This window comes from Cynocephalus volans, chromosome 13 (assembly GCF_027409185.1).
Source record: "Cynocephalus volans isolate mCynVol1 chromosome 13, mCynVol1.pri, whole genome shotgun sequence".
NCBI lineage: Eukaryota > Metazoa > Chordata > Mammalia > Dermoptera > Cynocephalidae > Cynocephalus > Cynocephalus volans.
The window spans coordinates 20443194-20468213 of record NC_084472.1 but is presented as its reverse complement, the minus strand read 5'-3'; the positions used below and the strand labels follow the sequence as shown (position 1 = coordinate 20468213).

At 42.7% G+C, this 25020-nt stretch overlaps 1 protein-coding gene across 3 annotated transcripts; it reads right to left on the bottom strand.

The window, feature by feature from the left end:
* Positions 1-159: 159 nt before the first annotated feature.
* CABYR (calcium binding tyrosine phosphorylation regulated) lies at positions 160-24148 on the bottom strand. 3 transcript variants are annotated; one of them, XM_063076431.1, is made up of 6 exons: positions 24066-24148; positions 21507-21679; positions 21353-21406; positions 5419-5763; positions 1732-2332; positions 160-329 (listed from the first exon to the last, which is right to left on the bottom strand). In XM_063076431.1, coding segments are annotated over exons 2-6 (1149 nt in total). In that variant the 5' UTR covers positions 21655-21679; positions 24066-24148; the 3' UTR covers positions 160-328. The 3 variants fall into 3 exon arrangements, with proteins under 3 accessions (XP_062932501.1, XP_062932499.1, XP_062932500.1); XM_063076429.1 differs by having other exon boundaries at positions 320-2332; XM_063076430.1 differs by lacking the exon at positions 24066-24148 and adding an exon at positions 23468-23510 and having other exon boundaries at positions 320-2332.
* Between the last annotated feature and the right edge of the window lie 872 nt (positions 24149-25020).

Below are 25020 nucleotides of genomic sequence, written 5' to 3'. Positions count from 1 at the left end.
TAGATAGTTAACATTCAATAATCTGAGTAAATACAGTATTATAGAGAGGTGCGACCATCTTAATTCACTGAATGCCAAATACAGAATTATCAAATAGGAATACCTGGCTAGATCCGTTAAGAGCAGGAATGATTAAAAAATATATATATATACACACACACGAGTTGGAAAATGCTATTGCTTCAACAGTGTGAAAAGATTTAAGGTCTTTGGTTGTATACCTCTGTAAAAATAATACAAGGTTTTTTATGCTTGCACAAAATTTATTGATTATGCTTGGTGGCAGACTCCACATCGAACGTTGACTCAAACAGCGTCATTTTCGGGATCTGTTAAGAATAATTGTTTAATCATGAAACATATGAAACAAGTGGAAGATCAAAAATGCAGGTTCTACCTTCCTGCTGTTACTAAGTCTCTTAACCTGTGCTTTTGCACTAAAATATCCTAGCATTTCATGCTGAAAACTGCCATTGTGGCAATTCCACTAGAAGTGGGAAGAGGGAATAAGAAATGTACATAGCGCTGATATTTTGAACACCGTTGTCTTTCCTTAGTACCTGTGATACTTGAGCCTGCCTATGAATGAAATCATTTTCTTGTTCATTTCTCTCAATGAAATCCATTTCTCATTTAGCTTAAAATTCCCACAAATTGTTTTACGTAACTGCACTCGATATATGTGTATAACAAGTGTATCAGATATGTTAATATGAAATAATCTACCTGATGCTAAATAAAGGCTTTAGTCTCCCTGCTTTCTCTGTTGACCTCCCCGACTTCTAGTCCAATTCCACATAGCAGCCAGAGGGATATAATAGAAACATGAATCTGATTCTGTCATTCTGCTTAGCACGTTAGTGCTGGCTTTCCATTGAACTTTCCATCTAGATCTCTTTTGGTATGCAGGGGTCCCCTCTCTCATCTCCAGCTTCATCTTACATGCTCTCCCCTGGCTCCTCCCAGCCAGTCTCATTTTGGCCAACTTGCAGTCTCTTTAACACTGTGCTCTTTCCTGCCCTTGGACACTGTCCCTGAGCTCTTCGCAACGCTGGCTTCCTCTCCTACTAGTGTCAATACCTTGTTTTCATTATACTTCATGTTGTACTTTGTCTCCCCGACTAAGGTGTAGGCTCCATGTTTTACTATTGTCCACACATGGGTGAGGAAGGACTGGCATAGGACTTGGCATTAAGTACTAGTTGAATAAAAAATTTTAAAAGGTTGAGTGATAAAACTCATCTACAGTTAATTCCAATTGTTGCTTTAGCTCTTCAGTGTGTCCAACCTGTCCATTTTACAGTCTCTTACCACTTGGATTGGGTGCTCCATATATGATCAGCACTTCTTTTTTTGCTATCCGACTGTTCCCAGTTCTTGTCTCTGCTCCACCCCATTCCTTAAACATGCCAGCTAGTTTTTTTTTTTAGTAATCCATCCCTTTTTTAGCATCTACCAGTGTTAGACATAGGACCAGATATTCAAAACCAGTTGATTGGTTGATTCATTCATGTACTGGGCACCAGATCTCTGGTGTGAATCATTTGTGATATATAGTGCACCTGCTGTGCATTTATTAATGGTGGAAGATAGAAACAATTACCACATCAAATTAGAGTATACCTCAACTCACTTATTTTTTTAATATCTCAATCTCGATGTCAGTAAACCAAAATGCTAAAAATTCAAGTATGTTAAGGCCCACATATTATGGTAGGAAAATTTACCTACCAGTTTTTTGTTTCAGCTTTGCGAACATGGGCAGTAGTCACGGTAATTTCTCCAGCAATACCGTAACTTCCAAAGGGAGTACATTTATCACCAGATCCTGAACTTTTTTTGGCTACATCTTCTACTGGGAAAGCAACAGAAAGAAAAATGGGGCTTTGTGGTCTGGGGGCATCTTGTCCATTTGTAGGAGGACTACCATTCTGGGGATTTGGGCTATGTTTCTGGAATTTCTGATCTGCAGGAACAGCAATGGGTACTTGTACTGCAGCATATCTCTTCAAGGCACCTGACTGTGAAACAACAGCATGTCCAGGAAGAGGTTTCCATTCCTGTGCTTCCTGGACATTTGAGCCAACTAAAATAAAAGGTGGGGCACTGGTCTTGCCGTCGTCCATCATCACATAAGTTGGAGAAGTAACTTTCGGTGGATGCTGCAGAAACTGTGGATCCTTAGAATTAGATAAATAGAGGGTTGCTTGGGGGAAAGGCCCAGGTGCAGGTGGCGGTGATGGGCGACTTTGTTGATTCATATCAGTTAGACAATAAAGGGTCCACATGTTAGAATATGGTGGTGGTTGTCCTGCTGCGCTTGCTGCTATTGCTATAAAAAAACACAAAATTTGCAGTTTGGTCTCTGTATCAGGCGCTATGCACAGTAATATCTTTGTAAATCTTTTACATATAAACAAACAGCTGTAGTAATGTGTCATAAAGCATGCTATAGAGAGGACTAAATAAATTGTGTTTGGTAATGTGAAAGGAGAGAGATTCTCTACAGATGGAAAGTGAGAACAGTGTTGCTGTGACAGCAAGTGGCAGGGACACTACAGTTGTGGCTGAAGAAACAATCTCATTCAAAGTTGCTGTTTCCAGGTACTTCAACTTTAGACATGGCTTGTACAGGGTCCTCTGCAAGAAGAAATGGACAACAAAACTTTTGGCTTTACCAAAAAATCAATTGAGAGTGTGTTAAGCCATTGAAAAAAGTATTAATGCATCTGCATAGTGATTTTTTTTTTTTTTTTTCTTTCCTAAAGAAATCAGCACTGGGTGTCACTTTGATCACATAATTAAATATCTCTGGCCATTCACAGGCACCATTTTCTCCCATTAACTTGTCACCACACATGAAGCATCACTCAGCACCCCAGAGAGCACCTCTCTTTTAGGCAAGATTTGAAATCATAGGTCCTAGGTGGCAGTAAAAGGCTGGTTGGTCCCATGGGGGTTCTTTAGGGAAAAAGAGGTCTAGGAATGTCATCCATCTACTTACACCAAGAAGTCTAATAATGCCAAGTGTGACTTGCCTAATGAAGACAGTACTCTCTTGGATAGCTGAATCTCAGAGATGGGACATAGGAGAAAAGGTTCCTGATTGAGGAATTTCACTTTGCCCAAATGTGCTGAGTTCACCTTTGGATCACTGGATCATCTATCACTGGGGAAGCCTTTTTTTCTTCTCCAGAAAACAAAATAACACTAAATAACACTATGCACATGATTAAGCTATGTTTTCAATAGCTTCAGATACTTTCAATTGATCTTTCTTCAAGCATATTGAAATAAGTACAAACAAGTCTTCAGTTTTTTCAGAGGAAGAAAGAATTTGATACTCAATCTTGAGTTTTTCTGTTAATTATGCTCTTAGTGCCAACATAACTCTATTTTCCTTAAGAAATAGTAAGCACTTGAAAACAGTGACTTGGTCAGGAAGTGCTGCTTAAGCCACAAGTATAATGCCATTCCCAAATGCTACACTCTCAACACTGCTCTCTGCCTCTTCAGCTGTGCAGAATCCCTGTCACACTGCCAGACAGAATTTGATGTTTTCTAAATACCTGCTTTGGTAACATTTCTTTATCATTCTGGTTCTAGTAAGAGTTGAGAGAGTTTCTGCAAAAGGTGTGGGGAGATTGGCTCATGCATGTTGCTTCCATCCCTAAAAAAGGGCCCCCACAGTTTTGCATAGGAGGCAGGAAGGTGGGAAGACCAAATGTAATAATTAGGTCAAGATGGAGGTCATATCATGTCTGTGCCACAGGAAAACACTGGTGGTAGTTCAGTTACCAAGAAAGCAGCTTGATATGGGCACTTGTTAGGGGGAAGTGACCCAACGAAGCCAGTCATCCGAACTGCATCCACTGTTCAGGCACCTGGCCATCCTTTCTGCTGCTGCTACCTCCCTGCTCCCCTGTGTTACAGAATTTTGACCTGACCTTTCTTCTCTCCATCCAGCTATGAAGCTGCTCCTCGGCTGCAGGAAGTTCCCAGCCAGGAAATAAATGCTTGACCCAGCACCCCAATCCTGGTTGCAGAGCTCTCCTGACTCAGTGCGAAAGCAGAGTCAAACACACCACCATTTCTTTCACTTTTTAAATGCCACAGCCTATGCAAAGGCATTGCTATAGTTTGATTTTACATTTACAAGTGAGAAGTTTCAAACCAACACCCACTAATTAGTTTTGCCATATTAGTATTCAGATCACATAAATATGCTTTTTTGTACCTGACAACATACTCTAATGTTCACTACATAATATGCCCATAAGAGTAACACAAAAGTGGTAGATAATCAGATTTTGAGGCCAAGCTTTGGTGGTGTTACTTTAAAATCACTCATTTCATAATAGTAAGATCTCAAATGCAACAAATCCTTTAAATAGGTTTGGCATTTAAAAAACTATTGAATATAAAGACTTTGACTCATCTGCAAGGAGCCTACATAGACAGTTACCTGAAATACAGATGTCACCTGAAATGCAATTTGAAACTGTATAAGTATCTAATTTTCTTACCTGGCTCCATCAAACCTTGTTCAGGTGCTGCGCTTCCCTTCTGGTTCGATTTCTGGTCCAGGAGGGAGGGGGCCACTAGATGATTTTACAGATGCACCAGAGAGCACAGGTCTGACCCCCATCTTGTGGGGTGCAGAGTTTTCCCTTGACTCCTCCTGCCCAGTATTGTCAGGGACTATCGAAATAATCTCCATCTCAAGGTGCAGAGATTTTTCAGAGCCTATTTTGATACTGCCCTTTGCATCCAGGGGTTGTGCAGGTACCTGAGGCTGACCTTGCAAAGAGGTGTCAGAGAGCAGAACTGTAGCTTCTGCCTCCATGTGTACTGAGGACTCACATTTTGCAGTCTTCTCCAACTGTACAAGTTTTGCAGAATCTACAGATATTTTAGATGGGCCTGACGTCTTGCTTACGGGTTTGGGACTAACTGGTGGTGACCACTCATTTTCTTTAAGACAAGCAACTTGATCAGTTAAAGGGATAAGTATTTGATCTGGCATTTGCTCAATATAAAAAACTCCTTCAGTCACAGGCTCATCATTATATATAGATGATATATGAAGGGTTGATGTAACCTCAATATCGGCCTGTAAAGGGACCTCAGGAGCTTGATCATGAGCAGGAGGTTCTTGTTCATCCTGCAAGGGGAATGAGGAAGCCGTTGATGGTTCAGCCTCATTGTCTTTAGGTTTAGAACCCATATCTACATGTAAAGATGTTTGGCTCACAACCTGCATTGCTATCACCTCTCCAGAATACACAAGAGGAACGACCACCTCGTTATCTTCAGCAGCCTCTGAACTCAGCACCTTCTTGGGAACAACAGGCATACTTGTTGCCACATCCACCATTAAAACGTCAGACTGATCAGAATGAATAGATGAAACTTTACCTAACATCTGAGCAGCAAACTGAGCTGGGTCAGCTGGGACGTAGGCAAACTCTGGTGAGACAGCTGCTGGAAGTGGTGATGAGGAAGGGGTGCTGACCTTAGGGGTGGTTGGTTTGGAAGTACCACAGACTGCTTCGGTTGTCTCCCCAGACTCTGGGAGCTCAGCATGAATTGACGGAAACTGAGTGGTTTTGTTACTAACTAGTGGTCCAGTTACATTGTCCTCCTCTGTGTCTGTAGATTTTTCTATCCGGGTAGGTTCTACAGAAACTACAGATGTTCTTTCTGGTTCTTCTACACATTCTGGTTTCTTCTCTTGTACCGTTCCATCTGACCATTTCTCTACTAAAAATAACAGCCAGATGGGTTAATCAGCATCTATTCCCCAAAGAAAGAATTTTAAAGAAAGCAATAGGTTGAGTATTCAAATTTCAATACACACACAAGTACAAGAGTTTTTTGCAACTGTCAATATACACACAAGTACAAAAGAGTATTCAAATGTCAATATACACACAATATCTGTGATTTAGTGTAATAAAACTTTCCTGTCCTTACCATTCAAGACCCTCAGTACATTTCCTTAGAAGTAAGTGACTCTAAATAGCATTAGTGACAAAACTAATAATCAGATATTATCCTAAGCCGGTCAGCACCAGGGGAAAGATCGTAACTCTGTGCCTAGAAATAAAGAAGCTGAAAACCTCCATGGAAATAGCTCCTGATCCAATCTTCCACACAAAACTGGGGAAAAGAATAAATAAATAAAAGACCAACTTGGGCAATAAATTATCTAATCTTCAAGTGGTATAATAACAAGTTAGTAATGACACAGATGGTGTCATATTAATAAAAGCATTCCTCAATTTAAGAAAACTAGCATGTAAAGTTTAACTTAATGAAATGGTAAACTAGGGGACTATAATAAGATTTTGGACATTAGGAAACGTCACATTATTCTAACCTAAACATGGTAGCACCTGCTGGTGAGGTGTGATCATGTAGCCAAAGTCATCCTGACCCAGATGAGGAAAAGAGATCTCTGGATTTGAAAGTGGGGACTTCAGTCATGTCCTCTGGCATGAGGACAATTTCTGTGGCTTGGAAGGTCAAGACAGCTGATGACATACATAAAGTCCTAGATCTGGAAAACTGCTGTAAAATTATTTTACGCCTGTCACCCACACACCTGTATTTCTCTTGGAGAAGCATTTCTATAACATCACAATCAAACCTGCAGGAAAAGTAGAATTTGCTTTACAAGAATGTGTTTGGTTTTAGTCAATACTCTGCTTGGAGACATGTTTTCATAGGTTCAGCTGCTTCCCAGAGTACAGTGTCCTGCAGTATCTCCCTCCACATTGACTGATTCCTTGTAAATTCAATTAAGGGTCTAATTCTGGACATGCTCATGTGCAGAGAAAAGGTTCAAAAAGAAAGAAAAGTCACATTTACTCTTCACCTCCCTCTGCTTAGAACAATAACTTCATTTTCCTAACCATTCACCTCTTCAGGACTTCCTCACCCACTTTTTAACAAAGCCCTTTTGAACACCTATACATGTGACTGCTTGTGCTATGTTTAAAACATTGTACTAGGCCCTGTTGAGGACAGAAAGATTATTAAGGTGAAACTTTATGGAGAGCTCTTGTAATACCTGCCTGTAATCCTGCCGACTGGGCCAATTGTCGAGCTAGGGCTGGGTCTGGAGCTCACCGACCCCTCAAGCCCATTCACAGACTGGGTCACAGGCCAGGCTGGGTCACCAGACCCCTTACACGCAAGCCTACGAGCTAGGTAACCAGCAAACAGGTCCTTGGAAGCCGCAGGTTGGAAAGCACGGCCGCCCCAAACGGCATCCACCCAAGGCAGTCGCCAGCAAAACTGCAGCGCTGTGCGTGCGCACCAACTCCACCCACACAACTTATTTGCTTACCAAAACAATGCGCCGCACCACCCACAACTTGACCTAAGGCAATACGACCTGATTATTCTATTTTCCCAGCACCTTATATAACGTACATTCGGTAGGGGAGAAGACGGATATATAAGTGTTCTAGGTAAAAAGTGCAAGTACCTTACAATGTACTAAGAAAAGATCTTGGGAAGTCAGAGGAGGAAAAGAATTCTAAGAACCCAAATGCCCCAAGGGATCACACCCTGATCACATAAGCCCTTCTCTGCCGCACCCCATCATGGCGCTGGTTGCCCTTCTCTTCCGCATTCTCCTTCCTGCCAGCGCGAATCGCATGCCAATCAGCTCCCCGCCAAGCCCCATGCGGTATGCTAAATAGGGATTGTATTTTAAACCAATAAGCTTTCCCTTAAAGCCCTATAAAACGAGCTCTCTCCAGTGAATCCTCAACTGGTGTCGACTCGTCCTTTCATTTGTTGCCGAAACCCGGGGCGGAGTCTCCCTCGAGCAGCAACACTTTTCGGATCGCAGTGGCAACACTTTCCGAGCCGCCCCTCGGGGTTCCCTCGAGTGGCAACACTTTTCGAGTCGCCCCTCGGGAACTCCGTCCCGCCAGGACCGGCCTCCCTTCCACCGCTCACCACTGACGGTCCACCCTCATCCATTCTTTTCCGTGCTGGCTCCTTCCGCTCACCACCGGCTCATCATTAGGTAAGCCCCCTTTCCTAAAGGGCACCAGCCCTTTTCAGGCTACCACAGGGAGTCTAGATCGTCTGGTAGCCCCTAACGCCCATACCCCACCCCACCACGGTCTTCACGACCACCATAAATTCCCAAACTATAACAGGTTCCAAAGCCCCGGTAAACTTTTACTTTTATTTTTGGAGGTTAAAAGCCCCATTCTGTTCTCTCCTTCTCTCTTTCACCCTCCTGTCCACCACTCTCTTGTCTCCACCTCCCGGGTCCGGGACCCGACCAGAAATTCCTAGCGCTAGGTTCCTTCAGGCACTGGGCTTTTGCCCTAGAGAAGTGAAGGTCTGAGTGACGACCCACACCTCCCTTCTCTCCTCCTGGTTCGTACCTGAACATGCCGGGACTGACGTGACCTACTGGGGACGCCCTCTAGGATCCCGCCTTTCCCAACCGGCCGAAGGATCTGTCTTATCACTAATCTCTGTCCGATTTCTGTCTAAATTCCCATTAAGAGACCAGAATGGGCACTTCCTCCTCCTCCCTAGGGGACTCTCCACTTCAATGCCTTCTGAAAAACCTCACCAACCTTTCCCTCAGGCCGGATATTAAGCCCAAACTCCTCACCAAATTCTGTACACAAGATTGGCTACGAGACCTCTTTAACTACTGCCAGTGCCTAAAAATATGGAAGGAGATCCCCTACATCGAGGCTTTTTGCCTCTTGGCTCAGAACCCCACCCTCTGCTCCTCCTGTGCTCCCTCTCAAGTCCTTTTAGCCTGTAAACCATCTTCACAGTCACCCCTCGATTCTTCCACCTTTGACCTGCTGATGAACCCCCACCCTACCAACCTCCTCCTCCCCTGTCACCTTCTGCACCTCCTGTGCCATCTACTCCTCCATTTTTACCCTCCCCTACTCCTGACCCACTAAGCCCCCCTTTCACCCGTTCCCGAGGACCCCCCCTGCCCCTTTAATAATCGCCCCACTACGTGAGGTAGCTGGGGCTGAAGGAGTAGTTAGGGTCCATGTTCCCTTTTCCCTAGCTGACCTTACAGAATTAGAAAAAAGACTAGGCTCTTTCTCTACCGACCCTACCACCTACATTAAAGAATTCCAATGGATCCCGCAGGCCTACAGCCTCACACATCATGACATCTTCATGCTCCTAGCCAATACCCTCCTCCCCGAGGAACGCCGCAGGGTCTGAGATACAGCCTAAACCCATGCCACTGACACCCATCGTACCAATCCGAATCACCCGCCAGGCCCCCAAGCAGTCCCAGAACAGGAACCTAATTGGGATTATAACACAGCCCAGGGAATCCAGGCTCGAGACCGTTTTGCCTCTTGCTTAATAACTGGCCTCAAAAAATCGGCTTGCAAGGTTGTCAATTTCCAAAAAATTCAAGAAATTGTCCAAAAAAAGGAGGAAACTCCCTCTGAGTTCCTCAATAGATTAACTCAGGCCTTTCAGCAATACACTAACTTAGACCCTAACTCAGAAGACGGCCAGCATGTCCTTATGACCTATTTCCTGGCCCAATCCTACCCCGACATTAAAACTAAACTTAAAATATTAGAGCAGGGTCCTGCAACCCCTCAGACCGAAATCCTGTCAGTGGCCTTCAAGGTTTTTCATAATCGGGAGGAGGAAAAGGAACGTCGAAAACAAAAGGCCGACCACGCCAACTTCCAGATGTTGGCCCGGCTTATCAAACCCCCTGGGCACCCTCCCACAGCCTCCACCTCTAAGCCTCCACCTGGAGCCTGCTTTAAATGTGGAAAGGAAGAGCATTGGGCAAAGGCTTGCCCCACCCCCAGGCCACCCACCACTCCTTGTCCAAAATGCAAAAAGAAGGGACATTGGGGATCTGATTGCCCCCTCGCCCGAAGGGGTGAGGGACCAACTGCCCCACAGTCCCCCGAACTGTGGACACCACCTATGGTGGGCCTCGCTGAGGAGGACTGACAGAGCCTTGGGCCCTTCCTGACCATCTCTATAACAAAGCAGGAGCCCAGGGTATCCATGGTTGTGGACGGCCACCCAATATCTTTCCTCCTGGACACTGGAGCCACCTTTTCGGTCTTAAGGGAATATAAAGACCCCACCACCTCCAGCAGCTCTCCTATAGTTAGGGTAGGAGGTAAACAAATCTTTTCCCAAAAAACCCCTCTTTTAACCTGCTGCCTTCAAGGCACTCAATCCGTTTTCTCCCATTCCTTTCTAGTCATGCCACAATGCCCCATCCCCTTGTTGGGTCGGGACATTCTATCACGGCTTCAAGTCTCCATTACTTTGCCCCTGTCCTCGTCCTCTTCCCCCGTTTCCTTCCTCCTAGTGCTAGTTCAAGCCCAAGATTCTACTAATCCCACCCCTCCAAAGAAGTCCTTACTCATCTTAACGCACCCTGTTAACCCCACAGTTTGGGACACTGCCAGCCCTGCTCTGGCCCAGTGTTCCCCTGTACGCATAAAACTAAAATACCCTTCCAAATATATTTGTCAGGCTCAGTATTCATTAACCACAACAGCCCTCCTTGGGTTAAGCCCCATCATTCAGGACCTATTAAAAAAGGGGTATCTCCATCCCACTCACTCCCCTTTCAATACTCCCATACTCACTGTAAAAAAACCTAATGGCGCCTTTCATCTCGTCCAAGATCTCCGAAAATACGGGACAAGCTCTAGGCATCCTAGGACAGAATTATGGCCCCTACTTTGCCCCTGTAGCATACCTATCAAAACAGTTGGACCCCACTGTACGAAGCTGGGCACCCTGTCTAAGAGCCCTAGCAGCGGGGCAGGAGGCATCCAAATTAACATTTGGGGCACCTCTCACCATTCTCTCACCACATCACCTCAAAGACCTCCTTACCTATAAGGCTCTCCAATCCCTCCCACCTTCCAGAATCCTAACCCTCCTATCCTCGTTTCTGGAAAATCCTGCCCTATCCTTCACTACCTGCCCACCCCTAAATCCGGCCACCCTACTGCCTATACCAGATTCCCCCAACACCCCTTTGCACAGCTGCATAGAAAGCCTTCAAAATTTTATACCTTACCACTCTTCCATCACTGAGGGACCCCTATCTCACGCTGATCTCACCTGGTTCACGGATGGGTCCTCATTCAAGGAAGGAAACACTCATTACGCAGGGTATGCCATAGTCTCCCCTGATTCAGTTATAGAGGCCCAACCTTTACCCAAGGGTACTACCAACCAGCAGGCTGAACCGCCACACGAGCCTGCGTTCTAGCTGAAGGCAGGATGGGTAGAGGCATTCCCAACATCCAATAAAAAGGCCTCCACCATAGCCCAGACTCTCCTTTCCCAAATCATCCCACGATTTGGGATGCCCACTTCCATTCAATCTGATAATGGACCTGAATTTACCGCCCAGATAGTACAAAAACTCTCCCAGTCACTCTCTCTCCCCTGGCACCTACATTGCCCTTACCGACCTCAGGCATCTGGAAAGGTAGAGAGAACCAACAGAACCTTAAAGGACATACTAACTAAATTGTCTCTGGAATTACACCTTGAATGGGTCTGTCTTCTACCTCTCGCTCTACTCAAGACCAGAGCTCTCCCAAAAAGGCCCTCCAATCTTTCCCCTTTTGAAGTCATGTATGGTAGGCTCCTCCTACCCCCGGGGATCACAGCAACTGACATACCACCCACCATGGCCTTACCCTTGCTCTCCCACCTTCGTACCGAATTATGGAAGTACCAGGACTGGCTACTTCCAGATCTGTCACTTTCCAAAAATAACCTTTCACTCAGCCCAGGCCAATTAGTATTCTACACTTCCCCGGAACCCAAAATCCCCCTAACCCCTAAGTGGGAAGGCCCATGTCCTGTCATCCTTTGCACTCCAACTGCTGCCAAACTTGCCCTGCCAGGTAATCATGTTACTCCATGGATTCATATTTCCAGGCTGAAGCCTTACACTCAGGATCCGCCCTCGGCCACCGAGAACTCCAATAACAAGCTGCAAAAGAACTTAACACACCATTCTTTTAAGTGTATCCCTCATCCTACCGACCCTTTCAAACTCCGCCTATCCCAGACCTCAGCCTTACCCCCAATTCCGGAGACATGAACCTTCTCCTTGGCCTTCTCCTGTTCTTTTCATTTCACCCAGGGAGCTTTCAGGCCCCTCTGCTAGCTCCCCAGGGTCACCCATTTACACCTGGCAACAGATCATTTCTGAAACACTCATCTTTCTCTCTCTCTCCCGGAAATTGTTTTCTCTCATGCGACTGCTCCTGGCGGCCGTCCCCTTAAACGCTTCCCTTCCTCAACCATTTATAACCACACCTTCGCCCCACCAGGCTCTTTCTTCTGGTGCAATGGAACCCTCTCTACCTCCATCCAGTCTAATCTTACTGTCCCATGCCTTCTTGTCACCATCGTCCCTCAACTCACTCTGTACTCCAATTCAGAACTGTTCTATCTTCTTCATCCACTCTCAAAACAAAAAGGGGCCGCCTTCCTCCCAATCATGGTTGGTATTTCCCTAAGAATATAAGTTGTCGGAGCCGGCCTGTCGGGAGGAGCCTTAGGACACAGTTTATGGGCGGTCAAAGACATCAATACTAAACGTGAAGGGGCTCTAACTTCCACTGCCGAATCTCTTTCCTCTCTACAGAGACAAATCACCTCTTTAGCTCAGGTCACCCTCAAAAACCGTAGAGCACTAGACCTCCTCACTGCAGAAAAAGGAGGTACTTGCATCTTCCTTGGAGAAGAATGCTGTTATTCCTCATAACCTGCCTTTTCTTGCCCTGCATCATTCTTCAAGCCCAAGTGGGAAAAATTTCTAATCAGGCCTTTAACCAGCTTTTACTTAGAAACTACCAGCTCCTAGATACCGATGAACCCCTTGCCTCATCTCGTGAGCGCCTCAGCCGATGCTGAAGAGGTACCGCCTTACAGAGGAAACGCATTCCTACACGCCCTCGCCACGGACACCTGGTTGCCCCCTCCAGTCTCCAACTACAAACAATGGAACAAGTGCATGTGCGACTTGTGGCTTCAAGGAACGTTTATGGACTTCTCCCCTTTTGAAATTACTTGTTTCTCCACCCTCATTTGGGGTTTCATAATGGGTATTTATGTACCTTCCTCCCTTTGCCCCCCCCCCCACAACGCCCCAGTTCAGCAGGAAGTAGCTCGATGATTTCAACGTGCCCTTTCCTAAAACAAGAAAAAGGGAGGAATGTAAGAACCCAAATGCCCCAAGGGATCACACCCTGATCACATAAGCCCTTCTCGGCCGCACCCCATCATGGCGCTGGTTGCCCTTCTCTTCCGCATTTTCCTTCCCACCCGCCGGTGCGAATAGCACGCCAATCAGCTCCCCCCCAAGCCCCATGCGGTATGCTAAATAGGGATTGTATTTTAAACCAATCAGCTTTCCCTTAAAGCCCTATATATATGTGTGTGTGCTGCCTAATAAAATGGATCATCAACTGGTATCGACTCGTCCTTTCAAGAATCCTATATAAATAAGCCCGACCTTGAGAGTTACTCTTATGCTGAGGATGTAGAATGCTTCAAAAAACATTTATAGCAAAAAACTTGCTATGATTATATCCCATCATAGCAAGAAAAAGCCAGATAAGCCACAAAATCAGAACTTTTCTTGAGTTCATCAGAGAACTGAGGTCACAAGGTAACCAAGTAACCTGATTTCAAAAGAGGAACCACGTCTCCGAGGAAAGAAGGGACACAAGAACAGTTGCAGTCGTGGCAGGGCCTGGAAAGAAGAGGCCATCATACTAGCTGGTAAGAAGATATCAGAATCTTAATGTACCGTAAAGGCCAAAAGTGGGCTAGGCTGTTGGTCTGGAATAGCCTGGGACTCCAGACCCATGGGGAGTTCACTCTTGCTCTCAAGTACTTTCCACAGGCCTCACATGAAAGATGCAGGCAGGATAGAAGGCCAGAGCGAGGAATCCTATACCATCACCAAAAAGAGATCTACTGTTGAGGCAGAGACACGAAACACTGGCCTAAGACCAACCACAGATACAAGGCAGTTTGGCAGGAATGCAGAGAAAGCCCCACCTCTGAGGCACAGGTTCACAGGGAACCTCCCACCCAGCCCACCAGTCCAGCACTAAGTAACAAGAGAGAGCAGGCTGCCACCAGATGAGGGCAAGAGCATGGAGAGATGCCCTCTGTGGGGCAGGCTGGCAGGGAAGGCTGAGAAACACCTTGTGGCACCGAAGCCCATCCTCAGCACAAGGTCACGCAGCCCTCTGATAGAGGAATTTGAGGCCTGTGGTCTAGTGAAGGTAATGAGAGCAGCAACAAAGACCCAGCCCAACTCCTGACTAGACTGACCTCCTCACACCACAAGTCAAGGCCTCCCTAACTCTATTTCCCTCCCTTGTAAGGTCTGATTTACTCACCATGAGATATTCCAAGAACCCAACCAATCTAGGGATTGGACTGCAGTTTTTCTGCATGGGACCTATCTGATAGATTTAGACAACTCTGGAAAGTCCCACTTACTCTAAAAAGTGTCTCCCTCACAGGCTTGTTGTACCTGAAATTACATCTAGGATATTAATTATTAAAATAATTTAATTTTTTAAATACAAAAAAGCTTAATTTTTTTGTTTCTAGAAGTCCCCTATTAAATAATGACCATTCTGGAAAGGTAAAGTATATGTAATTATGAATCATTAACAAGTATCAGGTAAGTTATGATATTGCTTTTTTTCTTTTTGGCAGCTGGTCAGTACAGAGATCAAACCCTGGACCTTGGTGTTATCAGCACACTCTCTTACCAACTGAGCTGACCAGCCACCCCGATATTGCTTTCTTCCCTGCAACTTTTTTATAGTAAAAAAGTATATGAGAAGACGTAGGTTTCAGTCCTGCTTCTGTGACTTAATAGCTGCATGACCAAGTCAGGTGTTCTGAGCTTCAGCCACTTCATCTGTAAAATGGGGATAATAATTCTGATCTTATTGAATTTTTGTGAAGATTAAATGGAACAATGCATCTGAACATATTCTATAAGCTGTAAATCACATATAAATGGAAAAGGAATAAATCAACACAGTTAAAAACAGAGAGTTTCAAAAATGTGATATCAGGGCCGAGCCCATGGCGCACTCGGTAGAACCTGCACTCGGTAGTGCGGGTTCGGATCCTATATAGGAATGACCAGTGCACTCACTGGCTGAGTGCCGGTCAGGAAAAACGATTAAAAAAAAAAAAAAATGTGATATCAAATGCAAAATTATAAACCTAAAATATCTTTAATTCAGCTTTGATTAAAATTAAATTGGCTATTTCCTAAACTAGGTGGTAAGATGCAGGGTGGTTTTTTCTTCTTTATATGTATACATGTGTGTATATATGCGTAGTTTGTGTGTATATACACACACACGTATAGATGTCATATAAACTTTTAAATAGATATATTCCATAATTTAGAAAAATTGAGACCAAATATCTGAATCTTTTATAGTGCTTTTGAAAATACAAAGCACTAGGTTAACCATTTGGCTTTGCTTAGAGTACATGAGTATATTAGCAAATATATGCATGCTAGTTACCATACACATATCTAATGTAAATCTATATTGAGTTCCTGTCAGTATCTGTTTAAGAAAGGTATAGAGATTTCCTCTAATATTTTAAGGTCTGTTTTAGTAATCCTGATGATTGCTGACTTGTAACCTTGAGATTACGTTTGTTGTAGAAAACTGTATTTTTTAAGAGTTGTAAACTAGGTTTGTTATAGGTTGATCTTATCAACCTTATGAAGATTAATCCCCTCTAAATTCAGTAATCTAGTTCTACTTTAACAAAAAACAAAAAATTGCACAGACTTAGAATTAAGAACATAACTAAAGGCATTCCTTCTTGTAAAAAGTTCCCTTTTAAGTATAATTAAGTGACTCAAACTGATTAACTTGAAAACTCATTGCAGAATCCTGATTTTCTGTGGAACCAACAAGATAAAGAGGTAAATTCCAAGCAAACAGTATTTCTTGGAACAGGCAGAACTCATGTGGAGACTTGGGGTGCTGGGGCATGCAACTGCCAGGGAAGCATAAGAAAAAGAGCATATACTGGCACCAAAAGGGAAATCTGAAAGATGTCAAATACCAGAAGAGAACAAGGAGCAGGGCATGATAGGAGAGGCTGTATAACAATTGGAGGTGGGGAACTCACAGTAGAGAGCTTGAAATCAAGAATTTGGAGTTTGTATGGTACAAAGTCTTTAAGAGTTTAAAACAGAAGAGGATTCCAACTATTCTGTGTTGAACTGATTGAAATGAGAATATCAGAGACTATAAATCAAGGCAGGTGGTCTTTTTCTTTTCTCCCCTTCTTCCCCTTGCTTTCATTCATTCTTCATTCAACAAACATTAACTGCACTTACTTATGTGATAGACACTGAGGAATCAATGATTATTAAGACCTCCTAAAGAGTACAGTCTGATTAGGGATAGAGGCAGATAAACAGATGATTATGACAATGTGGTCAGTGCAGTGACTGAAATATGTATGAGTATGATGGCTTTCAGGTAGTTTTTGTTAAGCTTTGGGAATGAGGAGCAGGTGCAAAAGAGATGGACTGCAGGAAGTGGAAAGCAAAAGATGGAATGGCCAGTTTTTGGGAAAACAACCATTAGGCATATCCTAGGTAACTTCTCCCACACCATGCCCCTTTGCCTTACTCTCCTCTTGGTTCTATAACCACCATCAAACTTATCTGGGCCAAACAAAGTAACACTAAATAGTTTAGCATCTCTTTGCTTTATTTCTTCCCTCATCCTCCTTCAGGTCTATTTCTATTCCCTCCTTCTCCCCCTACCCTCTCACCACCACCACACACATTTTTACCCTAGGTGGAGTAGCAAACATTCCTGTCCTTATTCTTTGGTAAGAGAAGCCTAACTAAGTTTGGAACAGCAACGTACACAGCCCCAGGTGATAAATCACTCATGGCACACTGGTTCTCAAGTGGGAGTGGTATCTCCTTTCCCCTGAGCATTTGCAAATGTAGAGGGGCATTTTTAGTTGTCTCAATGTCTGGGATGCACTACTGGTATTTAGAAGTCAGTACCAGAGATGCTACATGTCCTACAATGCATGGGACATTCCCACATACCTCCCTTGTCCAAGATGCTAACAGAGCCCCTGTGAAGAAATACAAGGGTAGTTCAAAAAGTTCATGGAAAAATTTGTATTATTTTTAAATTCTATTTTCCACAAACTTTTTAAAGTACCCTTGCACAGGCCTAAACCAGCCTTGTCAGTTTCCCTTATCAGAAAACTTATCAGTCTCCCCGGCCTGTGGGACAGAAGTAGAAGTCTGCTTGAGGATTTGCAAAGATTTTCCTTTCTTAATGAAAGGAACAAATGTCACTGATGCCACCACTTCCTTCTTCCTGACATATCACCTGGAGCAGTGGCATGAGGGGACAAGTAAAATATGCTAAGAATGACAGAGCAGAGAGCACCTAGATACTTGATGCTTTAATATTATTACTATTATTATCAGCAGTATGAACATCACTTTCAGCTATCTCATTTTCTTAAAGTCACTGTTAATTGGTTTTGTTACTTGCAGCTGAAAGCTTTTCTAACTGATATGGGGCATAAATTAGTAGTAAAGAAACACGACAGAAACTGATTTGGTATACCTGCTTTTTAGATACCATGTCTTTTATTCTTCTAGATTTCTGTAATACCTATTTTTTCATGTGGTACTTGTTGAATTCATTAAGATCTCAGAAAACTAGGTAACATATCTGTACTTTTTAAAAATCTACTGTCCATAAAAAAACTTCGCTATGTCTCATATACCCTCTCCTTAGTGGAATAAGGCTGGTTATCAAGAACAGGAGGATTATTTTGGATTTTCTATATCACAATCATGTGACCTGTGAATAAAGTAGTTTTACTTCTTTGTAAACCTTTTCATTTTTTAAAATTTGTTTTGTTTGCCTCAGTGCGTTGACTAGAACCTATGTGTAGTACAATGTTGAATTAGACAAAGTCCTGGTCCCAATCTGGAGGGGGAAGCATTCGATATTCACCATTAAGTATAATTACCTGTAAGTTTTTTGTGCATACACATTACCAGATCTAGGAAGTTCCCTGTATCATTTGCTTATAATCTTCTTTAAAAGTATTTCTTATAGTGTAGGTCTGATAGCAATGGATTCGCTCAGCTTTTGTCTGCCTGAGAATGTCTTTATTTTGCTTTCATTTTTAAAAGGATATGAACACTGGATATGTATTTATTCTAGATTGGCAGTTTTTTGCTTTCAGCACTTTAAAAGATGTCATTCCATTGTCTTTTGACTCCTGTGGTTCCTATAAAGAAATCAGCTATTTGTCTCATTATTGTTCCCTGAAAGTAATGTACCCTTTTACCTGACCTGCTCTCATGATTTTTTTTTATCTTTCTTAGCAGTTTGACTACGCTGTGCCCAAGTGTGGTTTTCTTTGTATTTATCCGGCTGTAGATTCACCAGACTTCTTGAATCTGTAAGCTGATGTCTTTCAATCACACTGGAAAAATTCTCAGCCATTATTTTGAAATTTTGAAGCCATTGAGGAGATGGGTAAACACTACTGCTCCTATGACTGGCCTACCAAAAATGAGACTTTTTCTAAGAAAAGTGCCAGAATGAACTATTCAACTAAAACAAATGATATATGTGGGGATATTCTTATCTCCAGTCAGAAGGTAGGAGGATGTCTGTTGGGGGAGGAAATGCCCTACCAAGTAGAAACCTTACGGTGCCTGTACATTCCCAGATAGTCACTCTTTATCCTAGAGTGATGCTTTCCTGGATGTAGGTGGACTCATTCCATCTCTATGACAGGACCTAATGGAAACTGTTAGTCCAGTAAGAAACCATTTGGGATGATAATAAATGGGAGACAAACAAATGAGCCAAACTGACACTACACAGTAACACTGGACTCTACATTTTTTGGTCATACCTTTATTTTACTCTCCCATCTTTCCAGTAGACTAGAACAAGCAATGTTCATTTCTACTCCATTGCCTAAACAGCAATCTGTTTCTACTACCTACTGTGAGCTTGCTTTCAGGATTATCTGTATACTATGTCAATCTCCTTGATATCTTTAGTTATTGAAGGAGAAAAGCTGGCATATCTTCTACCCCTTACCTCCATCAAAAGTATAGCTAACTCCATTAATTTTGTTAGTTTGTTAATTCTTAACCCTGAGATTCTAAGACATTAACCTACCTGGACGAAAATCAACATTTGTTTAGTCCACTTGCTAAACTGAATGGTGGATAAATTCTTTAGCAAAGAAATTAAGCTCAAAAGCTACTTTCAATGTTAAATATTGTTGAGATATGAATACTATGGGAATTCTCAAATTGATGGATAGACTTATAATCAGTATGGACACTTCGGACAATAATCAGGCAGAATCTTTAGGTTGAAAAAGGGCATACTCTCTTATTCATAACTTCACTTCTAGGTTTATACCTAGAAAAAAATCTTCCATGTGCATAAGACACAAGCACAGATTGTACACTGTCAGTAAAGAAAAACACAGGAAAAAACACAAATGTTCACCAATATAAAAATGCCTAGTGGTATGGTTATATCTTGGAAGACCACAGATCGTTAAAAAGAATAAACCTGATCTACAATATCAACATGGATGAATCCGAAAAAAAGCAAAATGGCAGGGGGTGAGGGTGAGGGGAGAAAAGCTACTTTCCACCATAAAGATTCACTGATTTTATTATCACTCTCAAACACAGCAAGCCTGCATACTCCTAATACTTCCAAATACAACTTCTGGTATAGAGGACACAAGTACAAAGACAATAATAAACTTGACTACCTGGGAAAGTAGGCTCATGGGCAAGGGAAAGGTGGTTAATGTTCTTGCAGTTATCTGTATAACCCCTCCTGATAGTAGGCAAGTACCAAACCTGTTTCCCATGGTGAGACAGAATGCTGTCAGGTCCCTTCAAGGAAGCAGCTAGACTGCACAATAAAATATTCCTGAACCATGGCATTTCGTTCTCCTGCCCCTTCAAATCCCTTGCTATTCTTAATCTTGTGTTCTGTTTTGGGTATCACTTTAATTGAAGATCCAAACACTCATGATTTTTACATCTTCCTAGGTCTTACTACTAATTTCTCTCTACCTTGGTTATGTTACCTATTAATGTCACCGAAGTGACAGTATAAAAGTGGCTGACAACTCACTGAATTCCACCTCTTCTTTCTCTATGATCATTCCAAAATGTTCATCAGACAATGTAGTAAGAATTATTTAGTTATTTGCCACACTGGCCATGAGTCTCCATTTTCCCTCTTCACAGAATTCTGTGAAAACCATTCTTTTAGACATGTATGCCTGTCCTTGAGATTTGACCATTATATACTCTTGCTTACTGTGATCTTCCCAAACTTTCATTATGTAAACTTTCTCTTATTTCACCTCCCCAACTTTTTCATTGCTCCGTCAACTCAGTTGACACGTAAGACAGACATTTACACCTACACACACAAAACACAACTTTCTTCTAAGCAGATATAAGAGTCTGAAACCTGCCAGGGAAGACCCTGACTATGAAGAACTTCTCTCTTCATACATAAGAGAGACTTCTGGAGCAGGAAGTATGGTCAGAGACACCTAATCCTGTCCTCCAGCCTGGGCTGCACATAAGCCATTGGGGGAAAAAAATAACTGGTTAACTTTTTCTTTTCTTTTTTTTTTTTTTTTTATGTATTCCAAGAAGAGTATTTATAAAACTTTTGTCAGTCATGTATCTTGTTATAATCTGAATCTTTATTACTATAAAATCCAACTCTCGGGCTAGCCTTTTAGCTCAGTTGGTTAGAGCACGGTGTTATAACACCAAGTCAAGAGTTCAGATCCCCATCGTGGCCAGCCACCAAAACAAAGATTTAAAATCCAACTCTCTTAAAGTTTATTCTTCTACTTTCCTAAAGACAGGCCATATCTGAAAGGGTCTGAGTCATAGTTTATGCACACCAATCTAGTTCTTTAAGCACATTCATTGTACCGAGTGGTTTGCAAAAGATAAGTTTTTCCTGTTTTTTCTTAAGACTTACTGTCCTCCAAAATGTCAGTCCCCAGATTTTTTTAAAAAATGATTTAATAAAATCATAATAAAAATGATTAATAAAAATAAAGCATTAGTGTGATTATTTAAACAGAAAATATATGTAGGCATCATTCTTAAGTTTGAATGTATGCTAGTAATGATGCAATAGTTTTAATAATGTGGCTATAAATTATCACCACTTATGATACTTACCTTTAATCTGATGAAAACGTTTAATCAGATCTTTTATATCCAGAGAAGTATTCCCTGAAGGAATAAATACAAGAAATCAAATACAGATACATAAAATCTCAAACTTAAAATACTTTTCAAAGTAACAAATATATTGTCTAAAGCAATAACAAACCTTCTCTAAAAACAATAAGTTCTTTAAAATAAACTGCTGCAAACTGGGTGATGTTTGGTGGATTAGTTTTGAGAATGGCTCTGGTAAGTCCCTCGAGCAGAGTCTTAAGGCCATAGGGTACGATAAGTCTGGGCTTTGAAGAAATCATTTTGACAGGATATCTGTAATTTCAACTATAACAAAGAAAAACAAAGTCTTATAAATAGTATGTTAGTTTTTTTATTAAAATATTATGAATTAACTATGGTTTTCAAGAACAAATCCATCTCTTATTAAAATTATTAGCTTTGGTTCTAATCTCTAGGTATTTATTCTAGTAAAATGGGCTAATTCTTGATTGCAGTTAAAAACAGAAACAAAAAACCCACTACTAGTTGACTATATGCTGGTAAGCAACCTAAGTACTATTAAAGAAAACCATAGGAAAAGCCCTACTGGGACCCCCAGGATGATGTTAAAAACAAAGAACAAAAAAGCAACCAAATAAAATCTGCTTCTGTAAAATTCAGTGAATATTTTGTGCAGTAACAGTTCAAGATTTAAGCTCATGTATCTGTTTCCAAACAATGTCCTTCCAAACCACATAGGCACCGGCTTTTCTGTATATTTATCAAATATTACAAAACAGTGTTTTTACAAGGAAAACTTTTTCCCTTATTTAAAAAAATATATCCCCAGACACATTGCTTATCTTTATGCATTCTCTAGCTTTAAATTTGTTTTTAACATTAAGCAGAGTAGATATAAGTTGTTTGTGGTATTATTTTACCACCTATCATCATACCTTTCTTTTCTCGTATCCTCCCTTAAACTCTGCCCTAATTTTCCCTACCTCCTCCTTGTCTTGCCTTTCTGGAGTTTAAGTGGTACCAAGGGTGCTGGATAGTTCAACCTGTAATTCTCAGAGTTGCAGAGGCTGCCACCTTAAACTGTCAGTGTGTATATATGTATGAATGTGTGTGTGGGGGGGGGTGTTCTTATTCTAAAAAAATATTTAAGAAGGCTTATATACATAAAAAACAAAATTAAATATGTAAGGTAATCTGTTTGGTGGTAAGGGAAAAATTATGGTAGGAAAAATAGAATGAAGCTAAAGAAAAAGCACCCCAATGCACACCACAGGTACTTCATTTTGAGAGAGACTGGTATCAAATTAGTCCCTGAGCTACCAAGCAGCTATCACAAAATGGGAAACAGGTGGTTTAATGATTCAGGTTTCCTGAGGTAAAAAAACAAATCAGTTGCTTGGGAGAATCACAGACACTGAGACCCAAGAGAAATTACTCCCATGGGTCATTATAAAGAGGAGGATAATGTGTTATAATGAACCATGTCAACAACATCCCTACTAAATAAAGTAATGGGGCTAAGACACACAGTTTGGTTTCAGCAATTATGAAAGGGAACAACTTCTAATATAAAGCAACTAATGTGTTACAGAAAACGTTGAATATTTTTAAACACATTTCATCTTCTCAAAGGTCAGGACAAAATGCATCTGTATTGGCCAGAGCAAATCCTTTAAGAATATAGTCAGTGTATTCAATCCCTTAATGAAAACTTACTGCCATAGTATTCAACAGGAGCTTTACTGAATTAAAACATCTTTAAAAAAGCAGTAGTGCAGCTTTGCCAGGCTCACGACTAAATCCTAAGGGACATAGGCAGTAAAAATATATGTATGACACACATATATACATATATACTTATACATATAAAAATAATTTTTTAGAAAGTATCCAAGGGTGAGCAGATAGGTCTTTTTCAAAGTGGCTACCAACAGCCTTGACAGAGCTAACGAAACACTCTTTCTGTAGGTGATTAACCGTTGGTGCTACCAACTGCGGGGACAGAAGCCACGCAGCCCACGACCCCCAGGTCCTACAGTTATCAACCGGGCGGTATGCCGCGCTCCCGTCCCATGGGGAACACGTAGGGACCAGGGATGCTGAACGTCCTACCACGTAGTTCCACACAAAGAACGGTCCTGAGCAGGTTAATACCGTGGCACCAAGCGTAACTTCATCAACGGGTAAGACACAGTCATAGACACTGAGGGTCGTTTAAAAGCGACAGTTTCGTAATTCTCTCCGAAGCCCTCCTTTCAAGAATACTTGTCAAAACCAAAATTTATTACCCTTCCCCGCCCCGCCAAATTGTGGACTTCCATCTGCCCACTTCCACAGGTGTAACGCCTTGAGGAAGACGCCGCTGCCTCCGGCCGTGGACGTGAGTAGAGACTCCAGAGTCACGACCACCGTGAACGGCGCACACCACTCCCTCCCTAAGGGACCCGGTTGGGCTCTGCCGGCCCCGCTGTGTCGGACTTTTTCTGCCGTTTGGTTTGCCTGGGGGAGGGAACAGTGAAAGGTGGGGCTGGCCGTCCTGTCACAGCATTCGCCGGTGTGGGCCGGCCCTCCCCACAGGCCTCCCACTCCGGGACCTTCCGCTTTCCATGACACCTGAGGCTCTGTCCACCTCTCCAGACGCGAGAGACACCCGAGGGCCTAACTGCCCCCGGGACCGCACGCTGGGCCTCTTCTTCAGACTCGCCCCCACCTTCTCCTCTCCGGCAACGCTCCAAATAGCTTCCTCGTAGCCCCCTTGCCGGCGGCTCCTGTAGGAGACCGCGACCGGGCGCGGATGTTTATAGCCCCGGAGACGTCAGGGCGTGCGTCACAAAGCCCCGCCCTCTCATGGGTGGCTCCGGGTGCCACGGTAGAAGGCGGGGCCGCGGCAGCCCCAGCCAATGGGGAGCCGAGAGCGACAAAGACCGGAAGTCGGCGGGTTGGGGAGGCGAGCGTGGTCTTTTCTGACAGAATGAGAGCAGGAGCAGGGAAACTGGCGTTTCCAAACGGCCAGGGGTAGGTCAAGGCTAGTGCCTCTCTGTCTTTGGTCGCTCGAGCTGAAGTAGGAGCTGGTTTGGAAGGAAGGAGAAATAGATTTATGGCAGTCCTATCTTGCCGTCATGGCCTCTCCTTTCCACACACTACTACTCGCCCCCGTAGTCTATTACAAGAATAATTCCTACCACGGTGTATACAACAAACACTAGTATAGAGAGAGTGAATCAGTTTATGCAACACAGCACTTTTCCTTTTGAGAAACTCGCCTGTGGGATGAGAGTTTGGTGTTAATCCTGAAGCTTTCTGTGTCTCCAGAATTAGGATGAGGCACAATCTATACCCCCAAACCGTATCATCAGCAATTGGTTAAAAGTAAACAAGTAACTTCAGTTTTACCAAACAAAAGGCACGTTGCCTCATTTAAAAATACCCACTCGCTGCTCTTTCACCCATTCAGACTCACGTATTTGTGCTGGGCATTTAACACCATAATCATGATTATCAGATTCCAAGCAGCCTTCATTGTAATCCGCCTTCAAATGTTTAACAAAAACCACTGTAAGTCAACTGTTAAACAGCATCATCAGGGTATATATCTAACAAACAAAAAACATCGTTTAATTCAGGAAAAATTAAGGCCTCCAGAGCACTTTGCAATAAAAGGCATT